This window comes from Blennius ocellaris (assembly GCF_963422515.1).
Source record: "Blennius ocellaris genome assembly, chromosome: 14".
NCBI lineage: Eukaryota > Metazoa > Chordata > Actinopteri > Blenniiformes > Blenniidae > Blennius > Blennius ocellaris.
The window spans coordinates 20,270,415-20,289,199 of NC_137663.1; the positions used below are offsets into that span (position 1 = coordinate 20,270,415).

Genomic DNA, 18,785 nt, shown 5'->3' on the forward strand with positions numbered 1-18,785 from the left:
TTGGGGTGCCGGTCCAACTCGGGGACGTGGATTTAACCGTCTATTAATCAGCTCTGACACACTCCACATCCGTTAACACCTGCTAATATCCCTTTTATGGCCTTTCTGAAGTCTTTCGCACACTTTTTCATCTGGGTTTTTTTGTCTATAGTGAAGCCTGTGTGGAGCGATAACAGAGTGAAACAATAAAGAGTTCCCCGGAATCTAAGATTAAAATGATTAAGATTATCGCTTTTCTTTTAATCGCTAACCATTCTGAGAGAAAATAAGAGATCAGAAATAGTATTATCTAAAAAATAACCATGCCAGAGGCATCTGGGATATTTCCAAAGTGTACAAACATTAAAAGACAGAAGAGATTCTTTCAACAGCTCTGTGACTGATATTATGACTATTGTGGTAATGCGTCTTAAAAAAATATGAAACTTTTTTTTATTTTTATTTTTTACACAAAGTTGTTGTTTTTTTTTTTTTCTTCTCCTCAATGATTTGAGCTTGTGTCCCTCTTTAAAAAATAATCAAAAACAAAGAGTTTTGCATATCTAGCGTTAGCATTTAAGGTAGTATGGCACACCCCTTTAAAAACATTCAAGGGTGGGGATCCAAATAATGCCTTGTGTACAATTCCATCTTACAGCAACTATTTTCTCTATTGTTCATCCATGAGAGCTTTGGTTAGCTGAAACCAGGTGAGAGTGGCAAAAAAAGAAAAAAAAGAAAAAGAAAAGAAAAACTCAAATCAAACATACAGGGAATAAATTACGATGAACCTCTAACAAAAAGAATCGTCTGCAAATATCAGAATAACATGATCATTGAGAGAAAGGTCTATCTTGACTGGTCCTAAATCCACTAAGCACTACAAGTATTATATTAATGAGTCCTATATAACATCTACTTTGTAATTACAGGAGATAGAAAAAGAGCGCGAGAGGGAGAGGGAGTAAATATGAGAGAAAGGAGAGGTAGAGCAAAGGGAGAACAACAAAGAGCACTACACTGGTATCAAAGACAGCACTCTGTTTACAAGTTAACTGTGAGTTTCTTTACACACTAATGAAATACATGAATGATCAACAAAAGATAGTAGGATCTCTGAGGATGGGGAATGGAGAGAGAGAAAGTAATGGATGCACAGTACATTTTAATAGTATATTACAATTATTAATATATAAACCACAAAGTATCAATAAAACTCTGATTAAACTTGAAATCAGCAAAGAAGCATCTTTCTTTTTTTTTTAATAGTTTTGTATTTCTTGTTTTCTTTTACATAATTGAACATTACAAGTTTTTTTTTTGTTGTTTTTTTCTTTTTTAAACTCTTTAAATTATTACTTGATCACACCTCCATGTCATTTTACTTTAGAAGTATCCAGCATATTTCTTTACCTGGTTGTTTTCAAATCAAAGAAAGGAGACAACAAGTGGGTAAAACGTACAAACAAACAAACAAACCCCAAAAAAAGAAAAAGAAAAGAAAAACACACATCTGCAGCGGCGTCTTTAAAAACCAGAATGGAGAATATTATCATCATCATCATCATCATCATCAATATTAATAAATCGCTGTCATGAGTAAAAGCATTAACCACACACACTGTGTAAAACTGGCGCAGCGACACAGACAGTGAAGAATTCAGTGTCATCTTTTGACCCTGTAGAAATCCCCTCGCATGAGACAGGGCGCTAAAGTAGAAAGAAATCCAAGTGGACACCGCAACGTATCAGTCACTGTTTCCCCATCGCTGTGAATTCCGTCTACAATACATCACAATCCCCCCCCCCCCCCCCCGGAAAAATCCTCCTCACTACCCCAAAGCACAGGGCCGTTTTCTTCTCTCTTCAGTTTAAAAAGCCAACATATACATGTGCAAATCGGAGAAATGGCCTGTACTTCACTACTCACAGTGCAACGATTACGGTACTTGCTTAATTGCCTTTCAGTGTTTTCGTTTGTTTTGTTGTTTTTTTTTTGCCACTAAGAATAAATTAAACCTGCCGATGATTCCTCCACAGAACTCACAAAGGCTGAGGTATGGTATCAAAATGTTGACTTTTCTAATTCATTACAAACAAAAAAAAGAAAAAAAAAGAAAAAACAAATTACAATAATAATAGGAAAACCAAAGAAAAAGGATTGGGAGAGCAAATGTTCTACATGAAAGGCTCTGAGCCTGGAAAAAAACGTCAACAAACAGCGAACAAGTTTCCTCTGGAGAGTAGAAAAGTGTCCGGATGCACGGAGCTCTGTGGTTCAAGTTCTAATCTTCACATCTAAGTACAGTGTGCTTTGGATTCAGTCTTTTTATTTTTTATTATAATTAATATTTCACGTTGAAATGATCTTAACAGTTAGACAAAAGATACCAATCAGGGTCTATTTCTCTCTCTCTCTCTCTCTTTTTTTAAAATTTTCATTATCATTATTGTTATTATTATTTGAAAACTCTGAGGTGACTGGACTCACCGCTTTTTGTAAATTTGCTGGTATGACACTTGTAAAATGATTCGTTTCAGTATTTACAGAGTCGGTTGTGTTGGGGGGAGGGGAGGGAGGGGGTTGCTTTTTTTTTGCCGTCTTCCAGCAGACAAAAAAGAAAAAAGAAAAAAAAAGTTGAATAATAACTGTTTACAGCTTCTTTTGTTTTCTTCTATTCACACGCAATAACATGTTCTTTTGACACACCATCACAAAAATATGCTATTCTCTCACTGAGTTGGTTATATGCAGTGACTGGAATAATATATACAGCTACATTTCTTTTTCTCAAGTTTGAATTCACAATGTCGTTATATGAAATTTGTTATAGCATATATATATATTTCTAAACAACAAAAACAACACTTATAAAAAAGGACCATAAAAATATTGGAGTCCTCTTTGTATTGCCCAAAAATAGGTAATTATGGTTAACAATGAGACATCACAAGAAAGAAAACAGCTACTAAGATTTATTACTTAGATACCTTCTTTAAATTTTCCTTAAAATTGATTTTTTTTTTTCCTTCGGTTCTTTCCTCGCTGAGCTTCTTCTTTTTTTTTTTTTTGGCGGAAAAGACCGAAATGAACATCCGGACCTTTTCTTTGAAATGTTTTTTTTTTTTTTTTAATCCTTTACACCAACCCATACAAAGATGGAGACATGACTTGCAGATATTCTTGGCTATGACCCCCGCACTTCAAACAAATGAAATCCATTGACACAACGATACTCTGAGATCAATTAAAAACAACAACAACAACAAAAAAACCCCGACACAAAGGTCAAAGGTTAAACTCAAACGACTCGCTAAAACTAAGGCAAACAAACAGAAACTAAAAAAAAAAAAAGAAAGAAAGAAAAGAAAAAAAAAGAAGAAGAAAACAGGTGAATGAACTCGACGTGAAACATCATACCAAACCCGGTGGTGAAGTTATAGGAGGTTTGGATTATAGTACAGCAGTTTTTCTTTCTTTTTTTTCTTGTGTGAGTGTGTGTGTTTTTTTTTTCTGAGATGACTAACGTTTTCTTTTCTTCTTCATGTGGTTCCAACTTCCCTTCGTTTTTGCCGGGTTGACGCTGTAGTGCTTGAAGTTGGATTAGCATCACCTGCACACAAAGCCAATTAGAAACTTCGTCCCGTCTTTCCTGGGCCACCAGATATACTCTGCTGGGGGAGAAAAGTGGAAACAAACCAACAGAAGAGAAGAAAAACACAACAGCATTAGAACGTGTACATTTAATGAGAATAAATCCTCACCATGAATGCTGGGCACGGCGGGGTCTGTTGTGACATTTAACTGCCGAAATCTGTGACTTTCAAACCAAATATTTTGGATGCTTGGTGAAGCATAATAGCATGAGACAAATGTGAAAGCAATTATGGTAAATTGCAGCAGGTCAGAACCTCCTGCGGGTGTTACTTAAGTACACAGAATTACAGTAAGAAATAACAATAAAAAAAAAAACAACTCGGTGCACATTTTGAAGAGTCTACATGTGAACAAACACGTGCACACTATGGGGCTGTTATATCAGCACGATTTGTGCACTTTGATTTGTGCGTATGCTGATGTTGATGTGCATTTCCACTTGTGTGTGCGTGTGTGTGTCCACTGGTATTTATGTGTACCTACAAGACCTATAAATGCCTCCAAGCTCACCTCCACCCCAGGCTGACTTCTCAGCCGGCTGGACTTCTACAAGTGGATTCTGCTTTCTCTGCTATTAAAGGAATAGGCTTTAGTTTGCCCTCGAGATTCTGCGGTTGAAATACTGACAGTTTGTAAGTATTCCACACTTGACAGTGTCTGCGTGTGTGTTTGACTGCTTTCGTGGACGTGAGATTTGAGGATCGTGTGAAATACTGGCAGGAGTTCGTGATCGTGGATTAGTTAGCAATGTAATTTGCTGAAAGTGGTTGCATCTGTTTTTAAATCGTTTGAACAGAAAGTCTGTAATACTGACCAATAATCCAATAGCTGACAATAGTGTCATCATTTTAGCCAGTTTAAAATGCAATAAAGCCAAATAATGTCATAAAATAGAAAAACTAATTTAGAACCATAACTGAGAGAGATAATTGCATCGTATCTATCCTCAAAGGACAAAACTTCACAAAAACTCCAATACAACGCTGTCTTATGTATTATATGATTAGCCAATAATTACTTTTTACATTTTCAAATAATTTTCAAAAGGTAAATGGATTTCGCTTATAGTGTCTGGTACTGTTATTCATACTCAACCATTCCAATGCACATTCACACACTAATGGAGGCGGCCGCCATGCGAGGTGCTCAGTCCCTCCATTGGGAGCAGTTTTGGGGTTCAGCGTCTTGCTCAAGGACACTTCGACGTGTGGACAGGGGGAGAAAAGGAATTGAACCTGCACCCAATCCAGCCACTGCCGCCCAAATGCTTCTTTGATAATAGAATTAGCAGAAATACTACTACACTCTTTGTTTTGACCTTGTGGATTTTATTGCACTGAAATTGCTCAAAGTAGTACATTAATGGCCATTGTTCTATTATCAGTTGCTACAAGGTCTATATCAGCTTGTTACTGTGGTTTGAGGCATTTTCTCGGCCGGCCCACCACGACTTTAAGGTATTTTCTTTGTTGTACCTCTTCTTCGGTCTTAGATGCTCTGATACGTTAGATAACGGACTTTTTCTTATTTGATCCATAGCAAAATGCAAACTGAAAGCATGATGTATTCCCATTAGCATACTATGTAAGTGCTGTGCACTCTGTGAGTCGACCAAAGCAACGCTGGGTTTTACGAGGGTCAGCCTGCCAGTCCATACAAAGGGAGGAAGAGAACCTGTTTGGTGGAAAAGCATCAAAAATCCAGTTGGAAACCAAAAATCTTCTGTGATGTGAAGGCGGAGACATTTACAGGTCCTTGTAGGCACCAAGAAAATATCAATAATTTAGCTTCAAGCTCACCCCCGTAGTATACCAATTCTCATTTAACAATCAAGTACAGACATCCTACTGAAGCTGAAAAGACCCATTTGACAATCATTTTAATGTGTTTGGCACTCATGTGTACATAAAAAGCCAAACAAAACAAGATGTTCTTTTCTTTACGTAAACACATGGAGGGTGGTGTTAACGGCGGACATGCAGTGCGGCGACGAGATGAGAGAAATATTCAGCTGCTCATTCTGAAATGTTAAATGAATCAAAGCGGCGTGTTAGTGAAGTGATTTTGGGATTTATGTGAGTGGCAGTGGAGGAGAGGAGACGTGGAGAGAGAGCTGTGTCCTTGGGCAACCACAGCTCGGGTCAAAAATATTCCAAACTGCTGCCTGCCTGTCTCCGTGTGTGTGTGTGTGTGTGCGTGTGCGTGTGCGTGTGCGTGTGTGTGTGTGTGTGTGTGTGTGTGTGTGACAAGAAGGAGACATGTCATCTGCAATGCTAAAATATGACCGTTACATTTCATAATGTTAATAAGGGAGAAAAAAGGGGGGACGTGAAGAGCTGGTTGTATGTGTGTGTGTGACGAGAATAGAAAGTTTTTCACCTGAGTGAGTGAGAGAGCAATTTCCCTTCCTTCCTTCCTTTTTGTCTTTCCTCTATCTGTCTCTCTCGTCTTACTTCTTTCCTTCCTTCCTCTCTTTCTTCCAACCACTCGTGTTTTTACCATCTTATTTTTCATCCACTCTTTCTGTTTCTACTCTCCACACCCCTTTTTTTTTTCTATGCCCACCCTAGCTTTTTAATTTTTTTACCTTCGTTTCTCTTCCTTTCTCTCATTCATCCTTCCTGTCACTTTCCCTCTCCCTCTCTTCATTTCCTTCTTTGATCTCATTCTCCCATCCCCTTCCTCTCTTCTATTATTCATGCCTCCCCGTCGCCTACCTACCTTCCTTCCTTCCTTCCTTCCTTCCTTCCTTCCTCCCCCCCTCCCTCCCTCCTTAATCGTAGACGTCACTCCCACACGTTACCACCAGCTCTTTGAGTGAACAAACATGACGGAGACACACGACAGAAATGCACAGTAAATAAAATGCAATACCTCTGATGAGATGGCACCACCGGCCACCTGTTCAATGGTATCCATTTGTAAAAGCTGTCGCAATCAACGGGCCCTAAAAGTGTACAGTTAGTGCTTTTGTCAGTATGCAATTTCAAAGAGAGAAAAGTGAGTATCATGTCAACCTTTTTTTTTTTTTACAGCTAGCATGAATGTGAACTCTGAAGTGATTTAGTCGGAGCAACGGCTTGTTTTCCTTGTAGTTTTCTAAAAATAAAATGGTGTAAATACATGTTATTTTTCCTATTGCGGCATATAAAGTTTACGCTGTGGTTACTTAATAAACTTTGAGTAACTAGAAATCATTATTTGCATAAAAATGAGGCTCTCGGGCTTAAAGAACAAGATAAGAGTAATAATACACACAGTCCTCATTCATGCTAACATACACAACTGATTCAATCTGAAAGCATGCAGAGAAAGGGATCATAAACACCCTTCAGTCAGATGAGTGTGGTTTGGGGTATTGAATGCTTTCCATTATGCAGCGCGGTTATCAGGACACTGCGAGCTGACAGGTCTGTAGAAATCCCCGGATTCAAACCCGCACAGTGAATAGAGAAGCACTTTCTGTAGCGATTATTTGTCTTTATCACCTCAATCAACTAATTGCACTCTAATTGTCTTGCATGGAGGGGGAAAAAAAAGAAAGAAGAGAAAACGGTTAAGTTCATTACTGCTTCTTCACAGTAGCTGTTTTCATACCGGCTAAAGGGATTAATAAAGTCAGCGGAGCGTGAGACAGAGGGACAGAAATCAGTGAATCTGAACTCATCCATGAGGTTGTGAGATATGACGATCTTCACGCGTATTCAGTTCAATGGTAAAGAGCGGGATTATAAAGCACATTTTAGTTCTGATTCATTTCCTATTTTAATGTTCTGAATAGAGAGATCATCTCGCCGAGAGCAGGAAGTCAGAGGGCTGCCGCATCACCTCTCTGCTCTGCTGCACTCTGCTTGATTTCGCCGGGTAATTCTGAAGTGGTGATTTAGTATGTAGTAGTACCAAAGGCACACACACTGACATTCTGTAAGGGAATCACAAAGAAACCTGGATCACATTGATATTTCGCACAGACACGCTGTTTCAGCCTTCATTTGCTAAAGATCCATAAAACCTGTATTTTCTTCGCAAATGGTGATCAGAAATTAAATAAATGCAACTTCTAGATGTTATTTTAGCAGTATTTGATATATTAGTATGAACACTGCAGGATTTGGCCTTTCTTCTATCCCGAGTCAGTGGGCCTGATTCATTGATTTATTTTAAAAACAAACATAAACTGTGCAACCTAATGCATGTATCAGTGCCTATTCACCCAATAACTCTAGTAAATCATATTTAGAGTATTTGTTTTGATAAATATCACACTGCTATGTTGGACAATAGGACTCAGTCAAGTAATCTCTTGAAGGCCAAGCAGATATCAGAAATAGTCAAATGTAGGATTTTGGCAAGTTTACAAAACTTTGATTGCATAATAAGAATGAAATATAGAAACATCCTTCACCAACACCTTCGCAGCATTTTCTCTTCAAATATCTCACAGAAGGGGTTAACACTATGAGAAGCTGAACGTTCATAATCCGAGTACTTTTTGGATTAAAGGGCTTGCTTTTTACATTTTCTAATGCAGCGATAAGCTATAGTCACAAACTGTTGCAACAAATGGAAAATAATAGAAACAAATGGCCTCATTTCCATCTGTAAACTATCTGCTGGTAAATCTGCCTTGAAAATGAGCCAGCTTGGTCTTTCATAACAAATATTTTGCTTCCTGCACTGAGACCAGCAGATTATGGCGGATAGCCAGTGGACCTAAAACAATTAATAAGAGCGGCTTTTGCTTAGAAAGCAAAAAAAAAAAAGAGAACAGGACATTTTTCCCACCAGTTTTGGCTTTGGTTTTTTATTTTTTTTATTTATTTTTTTGCATGGATTTCATAAATCGATTACACATGCTCGCAAAAAACTGAAAATGAGCTTTAACCTTATCAGGAGCCATTTGTACGTTTGGTCTGAGTGACTCTATCCAAAGCTTTATTACAGCGACACGACGCTTCACGTCATCCTCGACGAGCTGTTACCCTCAGTCCCACTGACTCAACGCACCGCACAGCGTGATGAATCGGCTGCACTGTTCCTCACAAAAGAGAGGCACAACGTGTGAATGCAATTTGTGATTCCAAAACACAATGTAAGTCGCAATCTGCCACAAAAGCATGTCTAAAAAGCACGGCTGCAGAATACCGCGAAGAGACCAAAAAAAAAAGATAAAACGTTTCTAATCTCGGCTTCAAACATGAAACACGTGAGTACAAATGAAATTCGAACGCAGATAAAAAAAAACCACACAAGCAAAGCCAAATATTCCTTATATTTCCTCTTAGTGTCGCAGGAGATTCAACATAATGATGTGGACCATAATGTTTGACGGGGCGTCTTCACCCTTTAAATCTGGGTGCGAGCTGGCGGTGCTAATGGGGCGGCCGTTATTCCGTCTCAGTTAAGCCGTGCATTAATTAGCTTCTTTCAGAAAGCAGGTGCTATTTTTCTTTTATGGCTTCTGCTGTGTCACTCGGTTCAGTCGTGTAAAGCGGCACAAACATGCGCCGACGTGGCTCTGAGGACTGAGCCCTGCTGTTCTTCGCTAAGGACCATAAAAATGACAGTAACATTTTGGATTCATTACTCGGTGAGGGTCCAAGGTGGATAAACATTTGAGGAAGGTAAAAAACAATTAATCGCAGGATTACGTTTTTTTTTTCCCCCTTCAGCTGGCTCTCTGATGTCAACTTGTTAGTTTGCTTGTTGCTCTCTATCCTATCCTTTCCTATCTAACACTATTAACCGGTCAACCGGTCCAAGCAGGAAGTTGCCACCTCTTGAGTTTTTCTCCTTTTTGCTGCCACCTATACTCGCTCCTGTGGAAGTGTCGAGAGTTTCCCCCATCATTACAAAGTGCCAAATTTTTGAAATTGAATAGTTTTGAGTCTTACCACTTTGGATCTGAGTGCTGCACGCTAAGTCAGCTGGAATGAGACGCTAACATCCAAGTGTGTCAGTGAGTAGTCGTCAATTTGAAATGCACAAAATAATGGATCGGTGACTTATTATTCGAGGAGTAAAGAATTATGCATTTTAATCCATATGATTACGAGTAATTGCCCACCGGAGAAGCAATGAGAATACTAGTTCATTTAGACATCGCTGACCCCGTCAAGAGGACTTGAGCGTTTTTTTTTTTTTTTTTTTGAAGTACCTCCTTTGAGAGGAAGACAGGATTATTAACAGGTTGCTGCACTTCACCTCGCGTGGCGCAAAGGCCAGGACAGACATCCCAGTTCATCCACAAAAATCTGTACACGTCGTCCAGGCCGAGAGCACCTCTTTGTCGCTGTCACCTCTACTCGCCTCTCCAGTCCTACGCGTATGTGTTGACATGGCAACCAGCGGCTAAACTGATCAGCAAGGGGCGAGGGGGGGGGGATGCTGTGGCGCACGTGGTCTGAGCCGCTACACCTGGACAAGGACACTGGAAGGGAGAGATCCACTGTCCTTAGCAGTGGCGCAAACTCAAGCGAAGGGGACAGATGGGTTTCTAAAAATAAAAGAAACTTGTTCCGGGGAGGTGACACAGGGTCTGAAGTGAGGTGATTTGTGCAACAGCTAAGGGGAATAAACATTTGCATTTGACACGGATAACTTTCAGAGCTAAGACGGGGTTTACCCTGATGTACGAGATGCTGTGAACTTGACAGCCGGGCGGCTGCAGAGAGATGAACTGAACCCTCAGACTGCACAGTGGAGTTTAGGAGGCTTTTCTGAGATTCCTTTTAATCAATCCAGCTGAAGAATAAAGTCGACTGTTCATATATAAATATATATATAAACAACAAAGAAATGCATAATTTTGTTTTACAGGGCGTCACAATCAGAGACGCTCTGCATTTTTTTTTTTTTTTTAGTGTCTAATCTTAGTGGTGGCACTCTGAGCTCAGGCTGCACACAGACTGGACAGACATCCTGAATAAATTGTGAGCACTTACTGTGATGCTGGGGCCAAACCCAGAGCCGGGCTGAGGGCTAGCAGCACTGATGTAGTTGCCCACGGCTGAATCCTGGCTGCTGGGTCCATACAGGTCGGCCACAGGCCCTGGACTGTTAGCACCGGGGAAACCTCCAGGCCTCGACGGGTTGGTGCCTGCATACAAACACAGCAAGGAGCGGAGCAGCTCAGAAACACCCAACACGGATTGGCGCGGCTCTTATTTGCTACGACTCAACCAGACACGTTCAAATAAAAAAAGAACACATTACTGGATTCATTTGTTTGTCTCGAAGGACGTGCTTACAGCTTGAGGCTAAATATTCAATTTCATGTGACAAAATGGTGCGGGGTTTAGTTTAATATGATTTTAAACAAACCAAATCGAGGCTGAATCCAGTATGATATTCTAAATATAATCTACATGCTCTGTGTATTATGCACAGGAGTAACATTCACTTTTGTAGAATCATGCACAAAACACAAAAACAGGCACGTCGCTAAGAAAACTTCCACCATGCTAATAAACTAGTAAGGTTGCAGTGTAAATGTTGCCATGCATAACGTGAAGGAGTACTTGTAAAACAACTTTGGAGGCTGAATAAGAAGAGTAACACAGGATTATAGTATTAAAGGTGTGAAATTTCTCTTGAGCGTTTCAAAACAATCGAAAAAAAAAAGGCTACTCCTGCTTTCTTCTACGATCTCTGAATATTCTCAGCATTTTCCATCTGCCACAGCAACTTCCAGCAGAAGAAGTACGTCAAGACAAGTGGAGGAGGCATGGGGGGGGGGGGGGGTGTATTAGAAACGTTTGACCCAAGTTCATCTGCAGGTCCAAACTCAGCGGGGGATAAAGGAGAAATACTGTACGTGACTTACCACCTTTGGCCTGTGAGTAAGAGCAACTCAGACTAATAAAACGCCTTTTGAAAATCTATATGCGTACTGAAGGCCAATAACACCGGCAATACAAGAGGGAGAAAAAACCGTCGCGGGGAGGGGGGGTTGGGTGGGGTGGGGAGAAAAAAAAAATGCAGTGATCTCTTAACAGCAATCTCCTTTGCTGTCAGCTTCACATAACCCTCCGTTTCACCCTCATTCACAGACGGTGCCAAGAAAAAAACCCTGTAAAGCTGCATTAAAAAGAAAAATCTTCCGAGCACAGAAAATGCTCGATCTTGTGTAAATATGAGCTCATGAACCCTGCGCTGCCTGAGAGGAGGTCTTTGTAGAACACAGAAAAAAAACACACCAAAAAACAAAAACAAAACCCAATGTGATAGTAGTATATCCAAAGTGTTAATGTAAACTAAGCATCGTTGTCACCTCGTCTTACATATTGCTGCGCCGTCGATCAAAGCTATATGAGACAGGTCAGCTCCATTAGAAGTACCTCAAAACATGCCTGGGCTATCCCGCGCTCTGGAAAAATGCAGCCATCTCACTAAATACATATCTAGAGGAGTTGACACTGCCGTTTAACTGGAAGGACTTTAAACGCCGAACAGCCGGCGCTCTTATCTTGCCTGCACAGTCCCCCAGTAGGCTGGCTTATTATATAATTAAGGATTTTTTCAGTTGAAATGGCAATCCTCATTTCCTACGACTGGTGATTTTTTATTGGAGTGTGGTTCACCCTTCTCTCTGTGAAATTGCTTTTTTTTTTTTTTTTCCCCCCTCATGGAAATGTAGGGGCTGCACTGGCGGTGCATTTAGCTTTGGGGGCTAAAACAATACCTAAAACAGTCTGGGATACAGATTCAGGCTTTAATATCATTTTAATGTGACATACTTTCTTATGCTTTTGTTTTTAGCAGTTATGTCTGGATAAAAAGATGAATGTGATTCTCGGTCTCACTTTGAATGAAACATTGCCTGCATATCAGCATTAGGTGGCCAGCGGGCTACAGGCAGCCCCTCAACTTTTGATTTTGCAGTCGAACGATGGACACTTCAAGCACATTTGAATCAGATATTAATTTAAATTACTAAAGATGTCTGTATCACTGGGCTCATTTAGCGGTAGGAAATGACAAATGCATGCATCTTGATTCAAATTAGCTTCCATAATTCTCATAACTGGGGGTGAGTGCAGCCGTCACAATGATCAAAGTGTTCCATCCCTACATCTTGAAGGTGTCGGTCAAGTTAAACTTGTTTCACTTTAAACCAAAGGTGTCGACCACAATTTGACCACGTACAGCCTGGTTTGTTATGTTAATGCTGAATAAACTCTATATTTCAGACAGCCTCACATCAACCATCTGAAATCCTACTGACTTTAACGTCTCAGTGTTGTGTCACAACAGCTTCTCTGAGTGGGTTTGAAAAGTTGCAGTTATTGTTTTTATTTTTATACAGTGTTATGTCATCCTGTCATCTTGCGTTGGCTTAAAGACTTAAACACACGTGTAGCACTTTTTCACCCAAACAATCTTTAAAAAAAAAAAAAATGCTTGAAGTCACTTTTCTATTTTCCCTGATTGAACGTGTGCAGTATTACTTTCATCAGAGCTGACCTCCAGTTCAGGCCCCATTTATTATTAAAAAAAAAAATCTATTATATTACTAGATAATCATTCACTTTGCCTTTTGTCTGCTTGAAACAACCAAATAAACACTATCATTGTCTCTGAATTTCATATAATTAGGGTCAAATCGGAAGTCTATGCCTGAGACAGCTCGCTCATACAATCATGTTACGGTGCAATCAGGACACGCTGACTGGCTTGGCATTTCAGCATGTCTTTCCAGGTGAGACGGCCCTGCGCTTTTCTAACCGAGCAACAGCTGAAGAATATTTTGCCAGCAATGTGTGCATCGTCTGACTTCCATGGTTGCTGCTGCTGCTGAAAGAACTGGGGTAGCTTGTAGCACAACCCCCCCCCCCTCTCCTCTTTTTTCTTTATGACACCTTTCAAACATTGAAACTCTCCACTGAACTTCAAAAGACGCAGTAGCATCAGTGTGCAGTTGTTTTCCTTACACAATATCCAATTAAAGAGTCAGGAAAAAGTATGGCTGCGTTCCTAAAAGTCAGATTTGGGCCACTTTTTGCCTGCAGAAAGTGTTGGTAGGACAGTTACGACGCAGACAGTGGAGCAGCAAACCCTTCAAACTTTGTCTTCAGTCTGTCTATTTCTCTTCAGAGCCAAAACATGCTCAGACAGTCTGTGAAAAAAAATACCAACATCTGTGAGGGGCATCTGGCCAAGACTTTCACCGTTACAGCGAGAGCCGTCCCCAAACTTACAGATCACTTCATGAGAGCGGCTGACAGGATAACAGCTTCTTCTTTGATCTTTTTCTTGTTAAAGTGGAGACAGTATGTGGAGGAACGGAGCCAGGAAAATATTGTGTTTGAATCTACACTGTCCCAAAATCACATTTTCTGTACTTAGAGCTGCTTGAGATTGGTGGTATGTCATGCCAGTGCAAATGGGACTATGAGCATGTAATTCTCGGAATAAAAAAAATAAAAAAAAAGAAGAAGAAAGCTGGGAAAGCTGCTGTCTGCTCTCAAACCCCCCCTCAAAAAAAAAAAAAAAAAAAAAAAAAATCCCAAGATGTCACAATATGAAGTCAGTAAATCTCATCCTCTGCTTTTCAAAACTTTGATTACGTAAGAAGAGAGGAGAACATTAGAAAAAAAGCACAGAGGATGAAAATGTGCTTGAGTTGTGAAGTAATGGCTGTAATATTCAACATTGTACTGCATTTCTCCCAATTTCACACGCTAATAATAAGAGCAATCATTCTTATACTTAAAATGCTGAAAGGGCGCAGTGGAAAGATGGCACTCACTCCCACACTTACTCTTTCCTCTGCTGCTCGATATTCACATAATCTGGGTTCCGCTCGAGAGGCCAGTGTACTCTCCGACAGCATCAGTAGGTTTTATTTTTTTGTTGTTGTTGTTGTTGTTGTTCACATGCAAATGAAGGATTACAGTCTGTATGTATCGGCCCCTTATGTGCAAGCAGGGGCTAGAACATAACTTCACAAAGAAAAACAAACAAATCAAAAGTATCTACATTAGAAATTGAAAAAAAAAAAAAAAAGGAGAAAGAGCATGCAAAATGCTATTTTGTGAGCAAGATGTTTTTTTTTTTTTTTCAATCTAAAGTTTTTTTCACGGGGCATTTTTTTTCTCTCTTTAATAAAAGTAAGAGAAAGTATAAAAAAAAAAAAAAAAGATTAGATCATCTGCATTGAATAATGTCATGAATCAAACGGAAAAGTTCCAAAACGTGGATGAGATAGATGCTCATATACAAACCTGGGTTCTTAAATTGATCCGGGCTGTGTAGGTGCTGTAGGGGGGAGTTGCAGGCGGAGGTGGCATGCTCACTGTGCAGCATCTGAGCCGCTTGGGGCCCCAGGGAGCCATAGTCAGCAAAGGAGCAGGGCCCCCCCCTCTGGTCACTGGGCGCAGAGTAAAACCCATAATCGGGGAGGCCTGGGAGATACAGTATAAGGGGGGGGGGGGATGGGGGGAGTGGGGAGGAGGGGAGGGAGGGGAGGGATGGGGGGGGACTCCATCATTGTGGAAATCAACGTTTTGCACCGTCAAAGTCAAACGTCCAGATTGTTGAGCACAGCGCGGCGGGGGTCTCCCATCAGTTCTAGCTTACATCCTCTTTTAAATGGCCCTCCCTCCCCAGCAGCTCCAGCCATGTCGCCCGGACCCCCCCCACACCCCCACCCCAACGGCATACGGTCCATGTTGGAAATGTTCGGCTGTGTCGTACACACGAGCTCTACAATGGTGGACACACACTATCTCGCCCTGGATTGAAAGGAGAATGCGCCCGGCCCAGCAGCAGGAAACACACACACACACACATACACACACAAAAAAGAAAAAGAAAAAAAAAAACACATAGAAAAGGCCACAACTTTGATGCTTTCGGCTTTTGCATAATTGACCTGTCCTTATGTTTGCTTGCAATCCTGAAGGAGTGAGATAAAACTGAAGAATCATTAAAAAAACAGGTCAATACATTTCTCATTTCAAACCAGCAGTTCTTGGGCGACATACCTGAAGGAAGCTTTTGTCATTTAAATGGGGAGAAACACAAAGCGCGCCGATCAATAATTAATTTAAAGCCCCTCTTTTTTGACCAATAAAAACTGATAAGCTTTTCATGTGAATGAGATACAGAGACATTCATGTTTATTGATGATAAGCATTCTGAAGTGAACTAAGTACCCCGAGCACGTCCCAGATTGGCCTCCTCCTATGATTCTTTCTTTGACACAGATGGTGGATTATCAACAGTTTAGAAAATGTCATTCAGCAATAAGTCGCTGTGACATTTATTGCTTGTTCTCTTAATCTGAGACAAGCTGCTCATATAAAGAGTGCAATTAAAAGAAACTGCTCCTTCTCACACCTCTTTGATAAGAGAGTTAATCTACTCAGGAGGGACTGAGATTGGTGACACCGGCTTTTCCATGCTGGGTTTCCCCTGCTGTGTATTTGTGTTGTTGTTTTTTTTTATTTTTTATTTTTTTATTTGGGTCCTGGAGCGAGTAGCCATTCAAAGCCACTTCACCTCTACCCATTCAGAGTGAGACAGTCCACTTCTGCCAAATGGAATGTAAGCACCAGCCATGTTTCTCCTCGCCAATGCTTTTTAGCACTCTGATCTCACCACTTGTGGGCTGTCTGCCCACTCATCAAATTATAGGCTCCAAATAGGGCAGGCTTCCCACGTACGTCACATAATGCCTGACACATTGAACAAAGCTCAAGAAGCAATCATTCCATTTACTTCACTTAGACAAATGTCACTGAAAATTGATTGGCCTTGCTAATGAGGAATACTGGATCAATGGAATAATTATAATGGGGGGGGGAAACATTTGACAATAGCACAAACGGTGTGACTGGGAATTCATAAAGACGCCTTCTAAATATACATCAACCGCACAAGACTGTGATTTAACATTTTCACTGAAATCTGAAACTGTATAAATCCGACACAAATCCTGTGATGATTATGATTAAACTACTATCAATACTAGTTATTATTATTGTTGTTATTATTATTACTTTATTATATTATATATTATAATATACAGATGTGACGTTTTCTTTTTGAATGTGTACAATGATGAACTGACAGTAGATGGTCACCAAAAGAAAGACAGTTTCGAGTGAATGAGCAGAGAACATGATAAATGACCTGCATTTTATGGGTTAGTGGCACTCTATTACATTGATATATTATTCATTAAATATACTTTTATGTATTAATTTACATTGGTCATTTATAATATAATTATAACTTTGCTAAGTTAGCTGACATTAGAAGAAACTTTATCAACAACAACACAACTTTTTATTAAAGGTTACTAAAGTGTCTATAAACAGCAACACATCAATAAAAGGCATCAGTCATGACTTCTAATTCATAACAGTTACTGTGCGTTATTGAAAACAATGCATATAATATAATATAATATAATATAATATAATATAATATAATATAATATAATATAATATAATATAATATAATATAATATAATATAATATAATCACTTTTTAAAGTGTCAACATATTAGAGAATTCACAGTCTGCACTAATGAAAAACAAACTAATTATATATAAAAAACTAAACTATTCTTTTGCTATTAAAAGAAAACCCTAGAATAATTCATCACAAATCGTTTCACAAACAGAATTGAGCACAATGCAACCATCAAAACAAAAACGGAAAATCACTCCGATTCATCAAATAATTCATCCACACAATGTCAAGCTGATTTCAAACGCCATAAATAAATTGACAATTCCCAAGGACAAAAAAAAAAAGAAGAAAGAAAGATCTATCAGGTGCAATTGAGTGAAAATGAATAAGGAAATGCACTAAAAATAATTTCTCTCCAGAGGTGTCCAAGTTTCCGATGTTGGAGGGGAGACGGCGCGCTCAGTGTGCAGGTGTGTGAGGCTCAGGTAAGAAAAAGGGCTCTGCTGGCTGCGAACACGCAGCTGGATGAGAGTCCAGCTTAGGCACATACATGCAGGCGCGCATTCTCAAAGCCATATATTTTCATCAGTGGCTATCTGATTTGTTATGCAGGATGGGACTGGGCAGAGTGTGCCCACAGCTGCATTAGTATCACCAATCATATCACTGTGCCTCAGACCGTCCCACTATTAATATTCACACAATCTATCCAGAACAATGGGCCTTTCTTGGACTCCTTTTTTCCACTGGCCACTAATTGGATGTAATTACTCATCTACAAAACAAATGAGCGTGTTGAGGTTGCCTTGGAGACTAGATCAGGGGACCCAGCAGTGCGAATCGTTTGCAGGGCTTCATTTATACTGATAATTATCTCCCCTGCCCCCACCCTCTCTCCCTTCCTGCCCTCGGTGACCAACGCCGGCTGTGAGGCGATGGAGAGGGGAGTGTCTCGCAGTCATCTGTTACTGACATCATCGGGGTGGCTCTCTTTAAGTGGATAAATGCCCTGTTCTCGTTCCCACTTTGCCAGGTGACTGCCTTTAAGGAGGAATCACAAACCCTGAAACCATTACTTCTCTTTTTCTCACTAGTTGGAGAGTGAAACTAATCACACTGATCATAAAATATGGCCTCTCGAGACTTCGGGAGCTGGAAAATATTTTCTCGAGTTTGGTGGTCTGGAGTAAGTTTGTGATTATCCTCATTTTAAATACTGCAGGGAACACATAGACTTTTTAAATTAGCAACCTGTAGCTCCTAAAATAAATAATAATATTGAAAAACACCTTTAATCGTTCCAACACAAGTTTTTTTTTTTTTTCAACACAACAAAGCAAGCTATTGAGGATTTGCTAAAAGGCTTTAATTGTCACTTCTGATCATCAACTAGTGACTGACTTTTCATCTATAAGACTTTGAATATACATGAATGTACCTGCTTATCATGCAGCTGACAAATGCAGGGGATCGGGGAATACAGCGCTCTTTCTCCGCGAGTTATTTTTCATTCCTGTAAATAGGGATTTTTCACGCAGCCACTCCTCCCCTTTCCCTGGTGGCGCCACTGAGATTCCTTGGTGGCCATCAAACCACATCAGTCTACAGAAGATGTCAATAAACCTGACATGCTGCTCCTCAAATTAGCTTTGAATTTTGGAGCTACCATAATTAGCTTTTCCATTTTCACCAATGTCATTTAAAAATAGCGTGAAAGAAACTAACA

At 39.9% G+C, this 18,785-nt stretch overlaps 1 protein-coding gene across 9 annotated transcripts in view; it reads right to left on the minus strand.

Moving 5' to 3' along the window:
* Positions 1–1,863: 1,863 nt before the first annotated feature.
* The window catches only part of msi2b (musashi RNA-binding protein 2b), a 267,667-nt gene continuing 250,745 nt past the window's right edge, over positions 1,864–18,785 (minus strand). For 2 of the 9 annotated variants that reach the window (XM_080509416.1, XM_080509414.1), the window contains exons 12-15: positions 14,863–15,042; positions 10,582–10,736; positions 6,512–6,584; positions 3,528–3,654 (exon numbers count right to left, since the gene is read on the minus strand). In XM_080509416.1, coding sequence (XP_080365542.1) covers positions 6,543–6,584; positions 10,582–10,736; positions 14,863–15,042 — 377 coding nt within the window. In that variant the 3' untranslated portion in view covers positions 3,528–3,654; positions 6,512–6,542. Of the gene's footprint in view, positions 3,655–6,443; positions 6,585–10,581; positions 10,737–14,862; positions 15,043–18,785 lie in introns of those variants that run through there. The other 7 variants (XM_080509415.1, XM_080509413.1, XR_013936935.1 and 4 more) reach the window with 6 other exon arrangements.